The sequence below is a fragment of the Oncorhynchus masou genome, chromosome 21 (assembly GCF_036934945.1).
Source record: "Oncorhynchus masou masou isolate Uvic2021 chromosome 21, UVic_Omas_1.1, whole genome shotgun sequence".
Taxonomy (NCBI): Eukaryota; Metazoa; Chordata; class Actinopteri; order Salmoniformes; family Salmonidae; genus Oncorhynchus; species Oncorhynchus masou.
Window position 1 is genome coordinate 2156427 of NC_088232.1, and position 13403 is coordinate 2169829.

The following is a 13403-nucleotide window of genomic DNA, read 5'->3' on the forward strand; positions in this document are numbered from 1 at the left end:
ATAGAATACAGTACATACATAACAGATGAGGAATGCATAGACTAAGATACAGTAGAATAGGATAGAATACAGTACATACATAACAGATGAGGAATGCATAGACTAAGATACAGTAGAATAGGATAGAATACAGTACATACATAACAGATGAGGAATGCATAGACTAAGATACAGTAGAATAGGATAGAATACAGTACATACATAACAGATGGGGAATGCATAGACTAAGATACAGTAGAATAGAATACAGTACATACATAACAGATGAGGAATGCATAGACTAAGATACAGTAGAATAGGATAGAATACAGTACATTCATAACAGATGAGGAATGCATAGACTAAGATACAGTAGAATAGGATAGAATACAGTACATGCATAACAGATGAGGAATGCATAGACTAAGATACAGTAGAATAGGATAGAATACAGTACATACATAACAGATGAGGAATGCATAGACTAAGATACAGTAGAATAGGATAGAATACAGTACATACATAACAGATGAGGAATGCATAGACTAAGATACAGTAGAATAGGATAGAATACAGTACATACATAACAGATGGGGAATGCATAGACTAAGATACAGTAGAATAGGATACAATACAGTACATACATAACAGATGGGGAATGCATAGACTAAGATACAGTAGAATAGGATAGAATACAGTACATACATAACAGATGGGGAATGCATAGACTAAGATACAGTAGAATAGAATACAGTACATACATAACAGATGAGGAATGCATAGACTAAGATACAGTAGAATAGGATAGAATACAGTACATTCATAACAGATGAGGAATGCATAGACTAAGATACAGTAGAATAGGATACAGTACATACATAACAGATGAGGAATGCATAGACTAAGATACAGTAGAATAGGACACAATACAGTACATACATAACAGATGGGGAATGCATAGACTAAGATACAGTAGAATAGGATAGAATACAGTACATACATAACAGATGGGGAATGCATAGACTAAGATACAGTAGAATAGGATACAATACAGTACATACATAACAGATGGGGAATGCATAGACTAAGATACAGTAGAATAGGATAGAATACAGTACATACATAACAGATGGGGAATGCATAGACTAAGATACAGTAGAATAGGATAGAATACAGTACATACATAACAGATGGGGAATGCATAGACTAAGATACAGTAGAATAGGATACAATACAGTACATACATAACAGATGGGGAATGCATAGACTAAGATACAGTAGAATAGGATACAATACAGTACATACATAACAGATGGGGAATGCATAGACTAAGATACAGTAGAATAGGATAGAATACAGTACATACATAAGATGGGGAATGCATAGACTAAGATACAGTAGAGAAGGATAGAATACAGTACATACATAACAGATGGGGAATGCATAGACTAAGATACAGTAGAATAGGATAGAATACAGTACATACATAACAGATGGGGAATGCAAAATATGTGAACATGATTAAAGTGACTAGTGTTCCATTATTAAAGTGGCCAGTGATTTAAAGTCTATGTATATGTGCCTCACCGAGTGGAGTCTGAAATTCGCACCAGCAGATATACTTTTGAGGAGATGGGAAAAGTTGCCCATGCAACATCAATGGACTGCGCTGCATTCTGGGAGATTCTGGGACAAATTCGTTGGATACGTTCCCAACCAGCAGACTCGTTGGATTCCTATCATCTTTCTCTAATCTCTATGACAACGGCACCATGCAATGCACTCTGGACTAAAGAGGCAGGCAAATGGGGAAAATGTACTAGGCCCTCCATTAAATTACACATTTTTCTAGAGGTAGGAATATCACAGAAATATGATCAACATTCACATTGGAGAAACGGTATCCTCACGAATTATGACTTCGGCCAGTATTGAAATCTGACATGTAAGATAGACATTTTGGCGATCTAAAAGTCGTATTCCTATTAACCTCCAGTGTAGTGAGAGTGACCTTAACACGGTGCTACTTCATACGAGACGGATTTCTGCCTGCTTGAATGGCAATAATGGCAATGAAATCATGAAATGACACAGGGAATCGATAGAACATCACTCAGAGATGCACGAAAACAATATAACATTCAAAATGGGTGAACTTTTCCTTTAATTAGAGGTAGATAGAGCCGGATGGCGGTGCTTCATTATCTGTCTGAAGGTGTGTGTGTGTGTGTGTGTGTGTGTGCGTGTGTGTGTGTGTAACAAGCGGAAAGAGGCACCTGAGTAGGGTATAAGAATAACCTGCAGAAGTGCCAGTAGTCAGGGTGGATTGATAACTTCTTGCAACATTGACTCGATGTCTAGCTTAGATGGTTTACATTATGGTGCAGTAGCACTGCCAAAAACACATTTCTGTGCGTGCGTCCGTACCTGCAGCATGAGTGCGTGTGGCGAGTGGACGAAGATGGAGGCGTTGTCCTTGGGGGAGGACTCCAGGCACAGCTGAGCGTCGGTGGCGCGGGGGTTGTAGGAGAAGGAAATGCAGGAGGACAGCTTGCCGTCGTACAGTAGGGTCTTGTGGTGCTCTGCAAACAGGAGGTCACTCTCAGCCTTGTACTTGAACGTCCCCTGAGAGAGACGGCAGAGAGGTCAAATCAATTAACAGGAAGGAGACATGAGTGTGACTTTCATTTATATTTTTCGGTTCGGTTTAAACCTTGCACACTACTAGTGATACACTACAGACTATCTTGAAATAATTAATGATAGGAGAAAGGAGGAAGATCCTCAATCATTAATGTTTCACATCAAATTGATGAGTGCAGACCTTCCTTGTTTGATCTATTGGGTATCCAAATGTCAGGGCGTTTTGGAATGGTGGGACTACTGAATACTGCATGATGACTGGGCTTTGCCTCTACCTACCTTGTAACCAGGCCCCAGCTGGTAGATGGCCAGGATCTGGGCTGCACTGAGGGCCTCGCCAAACAGATACACCGCCCCCATCTGACCACAGAACACACGGTCGGCGTCCGCCGTCTCTGACGAACCCAGGAAACACTTGTCGAAAGTCTGACGGGAGGAAGGAAGGAAATGAACAAGCGTTAATAAAGAGAACTATGACAACTCAAACAGCATGAATGAGTGTGAATCCACACACCATCGGCGTACAGATCACATACATTTCTATTCATCTGTTCCCTCCTGTATGTTTCCTAGAGCATGTGTAAATAGACAGGGGAGGAGCTAAGCATTGTTATCAAGGAGGGAGAGGTATCTCAATCAGCCATATCTACTGTAGGGTATCGAGGCCCTCTGTGACACTGTCACGCCAAGAGGATTGCATTAGAAAAGCATCTTCATTTGGCTAAAACTGACATGAGAATCTTGTCTTCCACACGAGAGAGTGAGAGAAAATAATTCTTCCCTGTTACAGACCCAGTTCCATCCATGTGAGGAGACCGAGAGACAGAGAGAGAGAGAGAGAGAGAGAGGCAGAGAGAGAGAGAGAGAGAGGCAGAGAGAGAGAGAGAGAGAGAGAGAGAGAGAGAGAGAGAGAGAGAGAGAGAGAGAGAGAGAGCAGAGAGAGAGAGAGAGAGAGAGGCAGAGAGAGAGAGAGAGAGAGAGAAAATAATTCTTCCCTGTTACAGACCCAGTTCCATCCATGTGAGGAGACCGAGAGACAGAGAGAGAGAGAGAGAGAGAGAGAGAGGCAGAGAGAGAGAGAGGCAGAGAGAGAGAGAGAGAGAGAGAGGCAGAGAGAGAGAGAGAGAGAGAGAGGCAGAGAGAGAGAGAGGCAGAGAGAGAGAGAGAGAAAATAATTCTTCCCTGTTACAGACCCAGTTCCATCCATGTGAGGAGACCGAGAGACAGAGAGAGAGAGAGAGAGAGAGAGAGAGAGAGAGAGAGAGAGAGAGAGAGAGAGAGAGGCAGAGAGAGAGCGAGGCAGAGAGGCAGAGAGAGAGAGAGGCAGAGAGAGAGAGAGAGAGAGAGAGAGAGGCAGAGAGGCAGAGAGAGAGAGAGGCAGAGAGAGAGAGAGAGAGAGAGAGCGAGGCAGAGAGGCAGAGAGAGAAAATAATTCTTCCCTGTTACAGACCCAGTTCCATCCATGTGAGGAGACCGAGAGGCAGAGAGAGAGAGAGAGAGAGTGAGGCAGAGAGAGAGAGAGAGAGGCAGAGAGAGAGAGAGAGAGAGAGAGAGAGAGAGAGAGAGCGCGAGGCAGAGAGGCAGAGAGAGAGAGAGAGGCAGAGAGAGGCAGAGAGAGAGAGAGAGGCAGAGAGAGAGGCAGAGAGAGAGAGAGGCAGAGAGAGAGAGAGAGAGGCAGAGAGAGAGAGAGAGAGGCAGAGAGAGAGAGAGAGGCAGAGAGAGAGAGAGAGCAGAGAGAGAGAGAGGCAGAGAGAGAGAGAGAGAGAGAGAGAGAGAGAGAGAGAGAGAGAGAGGCAGAGAGAGAGAGAGAGAGAGAGAGAGAGAGGGGAGAGAGAGAGAGGGGGAGAGAGAGAGAGGCAGAGAGATAAAGAGAGTGGTTTCAACCCTGAGCCCTCTGTCAGCTGAGACAGTGATTATATCAATCAATCAGAAAGAGTGGGGCCTGTGGGGAGGTTCTGTCCTCTTCTAACAACCTGTACTGCAGTAACAATGGTTCTCTGTGGTATATCAATCACAACATATACCATACGTCTTTGTGTGGAATTTTTTTTATGCAAAGCACAATGGTTCAAATTGAAGAATTCTGGATGGACAGCTTCAAGGCTTTCTTGTTGATTGATTGATGACTTCAGAGAAATGTTTTGATTGAAAACTGGCATCAAAATATACTTTTGGTTATACACATGCATAACAACCACTACCACAACTTCTAGGTTCAGCAATATCCCATAACACAGCATAGATGGGTAAGAATGGTTGTGTGAGAGTAGAGGTTTGTGGTTACTACAGGAATAACATGATAACAACGATGATCAGTATAGTATGGATCGATTGATTGCTACTTACGTCGCTGGTGTTGACGAACCAGGTGATTTCTCCATAGGAGGCGAGCTCTCCATTGACGTAGCAGCTGATCTCACTGTTCTTCCAGCGGTTGTAGACATGAACGATGGTCACCATGTACCACTGAAACAACAACCACCATGGTCACCATGTAACAAAGAAAGACACAATAACTAAACCACCGTGGTCACCATGTACCACTCACTGAAAGACAAACCAATAACTAAACCACCGCGGTCACCATGTACCACTCACTGAAAGACAAACCAACAACTAAACCACCGTGGTCACCATGTACCACTCACTGAAAGACAAACCAACAACTAAATGTACCGCTGAAACAACAACAACTTAACCACCATGGTCACCATGTACCGCTGAAACAACAACTTAACCACCATGGTCACCATGTACCGCTGAAACAACAACTTAACCACCATGGTCACCATGTACCACTGAAACAACAACTTAACCACCATGGTCACCATGTACCACTGAAACAACAACTTAACCACCATGGTCACCATGTACCACTGAAACAACAACTTAACCATGGTCACCATGTACCGCTGAAACAACAACTTAACTAACCACAGCACTAGAATGAGATTATATTTCTATGACACCCTAAACACCTCACCAGTTTCACACATTGTTGTTGTTGTTATAATGTTTTAAATTACAATTTAACTTACAACAATGGTAATGAAGTTACTAACAAGATACAATGAATAATAGGTTATCATTATCATGAGTTTCACATTGGCAGCAGCAGACTGCAAACCACCAAAACAAGCATTGGCCAGCCTTAATTTAGCCTCCTTCCTGGCTGCCTTCACAGAGTTACCCTTATGAGACATCGCCCGATCAGCTCCTAAACCCCTTGGGCTACAATCCCACCTACATCGGCTGCTCAGATTTCTGTCAGACATTGGAAGAATCCAGTGAAATAGGTTATTAGAGTTACCCGGCAGACAGCTTGGGAGATAAGACCGACCGTGGAATACAGAGGCCTAAAGATAGAATGAGGTTCTGAGGAGGAAGTAGAGTTCCGTTGTTCCACTCCGGGGGATAACAAGGGGAGTTTTAATTGGCCAGGGGCACCATGGATCTCACCAATGCTGTTGGACTTGACTGGGTCTGGGTGCTATGGTCTGGCTGTGTGTCGCGCCCCTTTACATCATCCCTCTCTCTCGTTCCTGCTATCCTTTTTTCACTGTTCTGCTCTGACAATACTGGCCCCCAGAGGAAGGACCAAATGACTATGCTTCAACCCAAAGGGCCTAGACGAGAGGGCAGTGTGTGTACTATGCCTGCGTACAATTTCTTCTCTGTGTGTCCTATGCGAAAGAGAACATGTTTGTGTGTCCTACTTAGCATGTGTTTCTATGTGCGAGGATTGGGTGTGTGTGTGTCTCCCACAGGACCGTGTCTGTCTGTCGGCCGGCCTCGCCGTCTGCCTACCTTCTGTGGTTTGAAGTCATATTTCACACAGTGCTGGAATCCCTTCCCCTTGGACTTTAACGAGGTCACAATCAAACAGCCCCCCACAAAGTGTGCAGAGTATCCCAGACCTTTGTTGGTGCGAAAACTACAGGAAGAGAGGGAAGAGAAAAGAGACAGAAAAAAAAACACATTTCAGTTAGTGAGCGTGACGGCTCACTTTAACACAGCCTAACACTCAAGGGCAGACGGGGGTTGAGACAAGTCAATCTGCCAATAAATCATTCAAACATACAAATTTAAAAAACACTTTGAAAGCGGAGGAGAGACAGAGATGGCGAAAGCCTCAATCATTTGTCAACTTCACAACAAATTCCCATTTGTGGGTGTCTGTGTTCTGAGCGATCAAGGGCCCCGGCGGTCGCTGTGTGTGATTTAGTGAACTAATCTCTTTTTAAAAGGGCAGAGTCTGAAGGAGTTTTACTACAGACTCTTCTGCCTCCAGCTGGCTGGCTGTGTGTGGTTGGTTATCACTTTCAGAAGGCCCACCAAACAGAAGGCCCACCAAACAGAAGGCCCACCAAACAGAAGGCCCACCAAACAGAAGGCCCACCAAACAGAAGGCCCACCAAACAGAAGGCCCACCAAACAGAAGGCCCACCAAACAGAAGGCCCACCAAACAGAAGGCCCACCAAACAGAAGGCCCACCAAATCCCGGCACATCAATTAGATTTTTTGACAGGAATTAATTATCGGCTGAAAATAGGAACAAGTGAGGCACTGATTTACTGTCCCTGAGAGAGGGAGGGAAGAATGGAGAGAGGAAAGAGGAAGGGGAGAGAGAGAGGAGAGAGAAAGAGCGAGAAGGATGAGAGAGAGAGAAGGAAGACAGAGTGGTAAATGGAAACGGAGAGGCATTGCATCAATATGCCTACTTCATCTGGTAGTGTGTGTGTGTGTGTGTGTGTGTGTGTGTGTGTGTGTGTGTGTGTGTGTGTGTGTGTTAAGCCTCTATTTGATGTCAGTTTTTTTACAATTTGGGGATGACTTCATCCTACAATTTTGATGAACAAGGGGAAAATATCAAATAGCTTTCCTTGGCGTGCAAATACAGTACACACACACACAAAGGGAACTATGGGATGAGCCAAATTCTATTTGAATACACCTGAATAATATCAGATTATCCATACAAAATTTATGCATGGGTATCTCAAGTCAGGATATGAGTAGAGACGTCATTTGCATAGAGAAGGAGAACAAATCAAGCAGCAGTAAGTTGTGTCAGTGTTAGCGTGGGTGTACGAGACTGGTGACATTAGTCGGTGGCTACAGACTGGTCAACAAACCCCAATGATTCGCCATTTAGGATGCAAGGTGATTCCTAGTCCGTCTGCAGTCGCCGAGTGCAGTGGAGTTGATCTCCAGCATGGACGCCTGGTGTATGTAACTCACCAGTACAGGTAAGGCTTGTCCTTGTCAACATTGATGTTGTTGATTGGATCCATGCGGAGCCACGTGTGGAAGGTGAATCCACTCTGGTACGGCCATTTGGCTATAGGGGGCAGAGCTATAGCCTGTGAGGAGACAAACGGTGAGCTCAATGAGTTGAGAAAGAATGTTTTAGAAATAGGATAGTGAGTAGTGTGACCTAGACTACAGTGGGTCCAAGAAGGATGGGATGGAGTTGTTCATGTGTGTGTCTATGCTGAGGGCTTCCTGCCTCATTAGCCAGATTCACAGCAAGGGGAAGATGTGTGCTTCGTGCTCAGTCTCCGCTGCACACACACCAATCACAGACCCTCTTATGGCGGCCCAGAGCTCACCCTCACCAAAGGGCACCGTCACCATGGCAATGGAAGGGTACACAGAGATATACAGTGCACACACACACACTCTCTCTACATACAATGTGAGTGTTCCAGACAGCAATTGTAAGACAAAATGTGAGCAGACATGATTCTCTCTATAGTTAGCTATCTAGCCCAGGTAATGTACAGTCAAATGTACCATGACCACATACAGGTGTAGACAGCATTCAGGTGAGACTCAATGAGAAAATAGTGAAGGGTAAAGGTCCTAGAAGGAGATACACAGTTAAAACGTAGCATACACAAGGCTATGACGTCGTCCTTCATGAAAACTTAGTAGACATCACCTAAGATATGAGATCATAGCTGAGACTTCGTCTGATAAGTTGTCATCCTTCATTACTTTGAAGACGTCAGCAAGAGCATCTTAACTGAGTTAGTGAAGCTAAGTCCACACTTTTAAACCCATTGATACCAGGAAGTGTATTAGAAAACTGCTCTCTTTTAAGAGAGGGGTATAACAGACCATTCCCAGGGGACTTATATGTTATTCTTTCACTCACTAAATCACATGGCTGGCTGGCTGAATGGCTAGATAGATTAAAAAAAGGTATTGGAAAAAGCAGCTTAGGGATTGCTGCTATGAGAAGGAAGGGGTGAGAATGAGTTCGAAGACTGCTAGGAGCATTAGAATGAAGGGAGGAGAAGTACAGAGGGAAGACTGCTAGGAGCATTAGAATGAAGGGAGGAGAAGTACAGAGGGAAGACTGCTAGGAGCATTAGAATGAAGGGAGGAGAAGTACAGAGGGAAGACTGCTAGGAGCATTAGAATGAAGGGAGGAGAAGAACAGAGGGAAGACTGCTAGGAGCATTAGAATGAAGGGAGGAGAAGAACAGAGGGAAGACTGCTAGGAGCATTAGAATGAAGGGAGGAGAAGAACAGAGGGAAGACTGCTAGGAGCATTAGAATGAAGGGAGGAGAAGAACCGAGGGAAGACTGCTAGGAGCATTAGAATGAAGGGAGGAGTAGAACAGAGGGAAGACTGCTAGGAGCATTAGAATGAAGGGAGGAGAAGAACAGAGGGAAGACTGCTAGGAGCATTAGAATGAAGGGAGGAGAAGAACAGAGGGAAGACTGCTAGGAGCATTAGAATGAAGGGAGCAGAAGGAGAACAGAGGGAAGACTGCTAGGAGCATTAGAATGAAGGGAGGAGAAGAACAGAGGGAAGACTGCTAGGAGCATTAGAATGAAGGGAGGAGAAGAACAGAGGGAAGACGGCTCAGAGCATTAGAATGAAGGGAGGAGAAGGAGAACAGAGGAAGATTAGCTAGCATCTGTGCGCCTCCTCTCTTCCCATGCTGCTTATTCAACACACACAGAAACACAGTATGACCCAAGCTACATATGGTTGGTAAACCTAGGCAGTATAGAATACAGAAGCCAAGATGTGTGGGTCAGAGGTTATAGGCAATTCAGGATGCATTATCTTATGTATTGCAAATGTGTCCGGCCTTGGATCATGTGGGAAGTCGAGCACAAGAGGATGTAGCCCATTTAGAAGCTATCCAGAGGTGCTGTAAAAAACACTACCTTACCGTAGACACCTCGTTCACCGAGACTCATACCAGTCACTACAAGTCTGACAACTTTTACCTTAGATATAGTGCACTACTTGAACAGTGCTTAGGGGAATAGTGTCGTGCCAGGTGTAGTGTCAGACTGTAGCGTCAGACTGTAGTCTAGTTGGGTGGTGAGTACTACACTGTCTTCTAACGATCAGTCTGAGACTCCGGTATACATGTGGAGGCGTATTGCGTTGTCACTGTACTCACAGCAGCACTCTTCCCTGGGAAGCTGAAGAAGGAGTCAGGTCCGTTCCGGTGGGCCATGCTCCTCAGGACAGACAGCAGCTTCACCGCATGGGGAGGCTGGAGGGAAGAACACGCACAAGATGAGAGGCCACAGACTTTGATGAGGGTACACCGCATACACAAGTACTTTCATGTAAAGCCACAGTGCAGTCAGGAGAGTATTCAGACACCTTCCCTCTTCACACATTTTGTTACGTTACGGCTTTATTCTAAAATTGATGAAATACAAAAAAATCCTCATCACCTCTACACACAGTACCCCATGATGGCAGAGCAAAAACAGGTTTTTATACATTTTTGCAAATGTATTACAAATACAAATCTTATTTACATAAGTATTCAGACCCTTCACTATGAGACTAATTTGGGCTCCGGTGCATCTGGTTTCCGTTGATCATCTTTGAGATGTTTCTACAACTTGATTGGATTCCACCGGTTGTAAAAATCAATTGATTGGACCTGATTTGGAAAGGCACACACCTGTCTATATAAGGTCTCACAGCTGACAGTACATGTCAGAGCAAAAACCAAGCCATGAAGTGGATGGAATTGTCTGTAGAGCTCCGAGACAGGATTGTGTCGAGGCATAGATCTGGGGAAGGGTACCAAAAAAAATGTCTGCAGCATTGAAGGTCCCCAAGAACACAGTAGCCTCCATAATTCTTAAATGGAAGAAGTTTTGAACCACTAAGACTCTTCCTAGAGCTGGCCACCTGGCCAAACTGAGAAATCGGGGGAGAAGGGCCTTGGTTAGGGAGGTGAACAAGAACCCCGATGGTCACTGACAGAGCTCTAGAGTTCCCCTGTGGAGATGAGAGAACCTTCCAGAAGGACAACCATCTCTTCCGCACTCCACCAATCAGCCCTTTATGGTACAGTGGCCAGACAGAAGCCACTCCTCAGTAAAAAAGGCACATGACAGCCCGCTTTGAGTTTGGAAAAAGGCACCTAAATGACTCTGACCATGAGAAACAAGATTCTTTGGTCTGATGAAATTGAACTCTTTGGCCAGAATGCCAAGCGCCAAGTCTTGAGGAAACCTGGCACCATCCCTAAGTTGAAGCATGGTGGTGGCAGCATCATGCTGTGGGGACGTTTTTCAGTGGCAGGGACTGGGAGACTAGTCAGGATCGAGGGATAGATGAATGGAGCAGAGAGATCCTTGATGAAAACCTGCTACAGACGGCTCAGGACCTCAGACACACAGCCAAGACAACGCAGGAATGGCTTCGGGACAAGTCTGAACATCCTTGAGTGGCCCAGCCAGAGTCCGGACGTCAACCTGACAGAGCTTGAGAGGGTCTACAGAGAAGAATGGGAGAACCTCCCCAAATCCAGGTGTGCCAAGCTTGTAGCGTCAAACCCAAGAAGACTCGAGGCTGTAATCGCTGCCATAGGCGATTCAACAAAGTACTGAGTGAAGGATCTGAATACTTATTGCATATGTGATTCTTTTTCATACATTTTCTAAAAAATGTCTAAAAACCTATTTTTGCTTTGCCATTAAGGGATATTGTGTGTAGATTGAGGAGGGAAAAAAACAATTGAATCAATTTTAAAATAAGGCGGCAACGTAACAAAATGTGGAAAAAGGCAAGGGGGCCTGAACACTTCCTGAACGCACCGTACATGTTCAGGTTCACAGGCAGGTAAGCAAGCAAAACAAACACACCAACATCTCCACAACTACAGAGACCAGGTCTATTTTCTGCTTCTCTATATTGACCTCTACTAACCAAGTCAACATCTTGTTGAAACATCGCTAGAGACATTATACTGAGAATGCAGTAGTTCTGTTGATCTACTTTACATTCCCGTTGATGCTGCAAGGTCACCCGCTTCAGATCAGAGCCCACGGAACTGTGATCAACGTTGATAAACTTCCATAATATATTGATGAGCTTTTCTTCCGACAAGGCCTCTGTCAGTTTAAATTCTGTGGAGGCGGCAGTCAGCATATCACACTGTGTGTCACTCTGTTCAAATCCTGTGAGGTAGAGACTCCTGATAGACGCATCATCTCTTGCCAACCCCCTCACATAATATTTCACAGAGCTAGCAGAGTGTCTGTGTGTGTGTGTGTGTGTGTGTGTGTGTGTGTGTGTGTGTGTGTGTGTGTGTGTGTGTGTGTGGACTGAAATGGAGAAGCACAAAAGCAGATTGTCAACGAAATGAGGGCAATCTGATTTCACACTGATCAATGGGCCTCACCTCTCTCAATGGTGCAGGGACTCAGTGGATAATTCATGGTACAACCTACTAGATCTGCTGTTTTTAGGCAAGACTGTCCAGGCTGTCTTCCCACTGTACTGTACTGACTCCACCCTGCTAGGCAAGACTGTCCAGGCTGTCTTCCCACTGTACTGTACTGACTCCACCCTGCTAGGCAAGACTGTCCAGGCTGTCTTCCACTGTACTGTAATGACTCCACCCTGCTAGGCAAGACTGTCCAGGCTGTCTTCCCACTGTACTGTTATGACTCCACCCTGCCAGGCAAGACTGTCCAGGCTGACTCCACCCTGCCAGGCAAGACTGTCCAGGCTGTCTTCCCACTGTACTGACTCCACCCTGCTAGGCAAGACTGTCCAGGCTGTCTTCCACTGTACTGTTATGACTCCACCCTGCTAGGCAAGACTGTCCAGGCTGTCTTCCCACTGTACTGTAATGACTCCACCCTGCTAGGCAAGACTGTCCAGGCTGTCTTCCACTGTTACTTTACTGACTCCACCCTGCTAGGCAAGACTGTCCAGGCTGTCTTCCACTGTTACATTACTGACTCCCCCCTGCTAGGCATGACTGTCCAGGCTGTCTTCCACTGTACTGTACTGACTCCACCCAGCTAGGCAAGACTGTCCAGGCTGCCTTCACACTGTACTGACTCCACCCTGCTAGGCAAGACTGTCCAGGCTGCCTTCACACTGTACTGATTCCACCCTGCTAGGCAAGACTGTCCAGGCTGTCTTCCACTGTTACTGTACTGACTCCACCCTGCCAGGCAAGACTGTCCAGGCTGACTCCACCCTGCCAAGCAAGACTGTCCAGGCTGACTCCACCCTGCCAGGCAAGACTGTCCAGGCTGTCTTCCCACTGTACTGTACTGACTCCACCCTGCTAGGCAAGACTGTCCAGGCTGTCTCGGTGGAAAACTACAAAACCCAGGTTGGAAAACAAATTCTTCTTCAACTTTATAATCACTAATGTATCTTAAGTATAGATACTATTTTTAACTAATGATAGTACTATCCTATTTATGTTCAACTGTTAAATGTGTGTGTTTTAATTCCAAACACTGATCTAAGATCAGTTTCCCC

The 13403-nt window shown here is 45.2% G+C and overlaps 1 protein-coding gene across 4 annotated transcripts in view; it reads right to left on the reverse strand.

Moving 5' to 3' along the window:
- The window catches only part of LOC135507579 (lipopolysaccharide-responsive and beige-like anchor protein), a 334560-nt gene that overhangs the window by 273771 nt on the left and 47386 nt on the right, over window positions 1-13403 (reverse strand). For all 4 annotated transcript variants that reach the window (XM_064927105.1, XM_064927106.1, XM_064927107.1 and 1 more), the window contains exons 5-10: window positions 10054-10149; window positions 7865-7986; window positions 6430-6556; window positions 4969-5088; window positions 2902-3048; window positions 2407-2604 (exon numbers count right to left, since the gene is read on the reverse strand). In XM_064927105.1, coding sequence (XP_064783177.1) covers window positions 2407-2604; window positions 2902-3048; window positions 4969-5088; window positions 6430-6556; window positions 7865-7986; window positions 10054-10149 — 810 coding nt within the window. The remainder of the gene's footprint in view (window positions 1-2406; window positions 2605-2901; window positions 3049-4968; window positions 5089-6429; window positions 6557-7864; window positions 7987-10053; window positions 10150-13403) is intronic.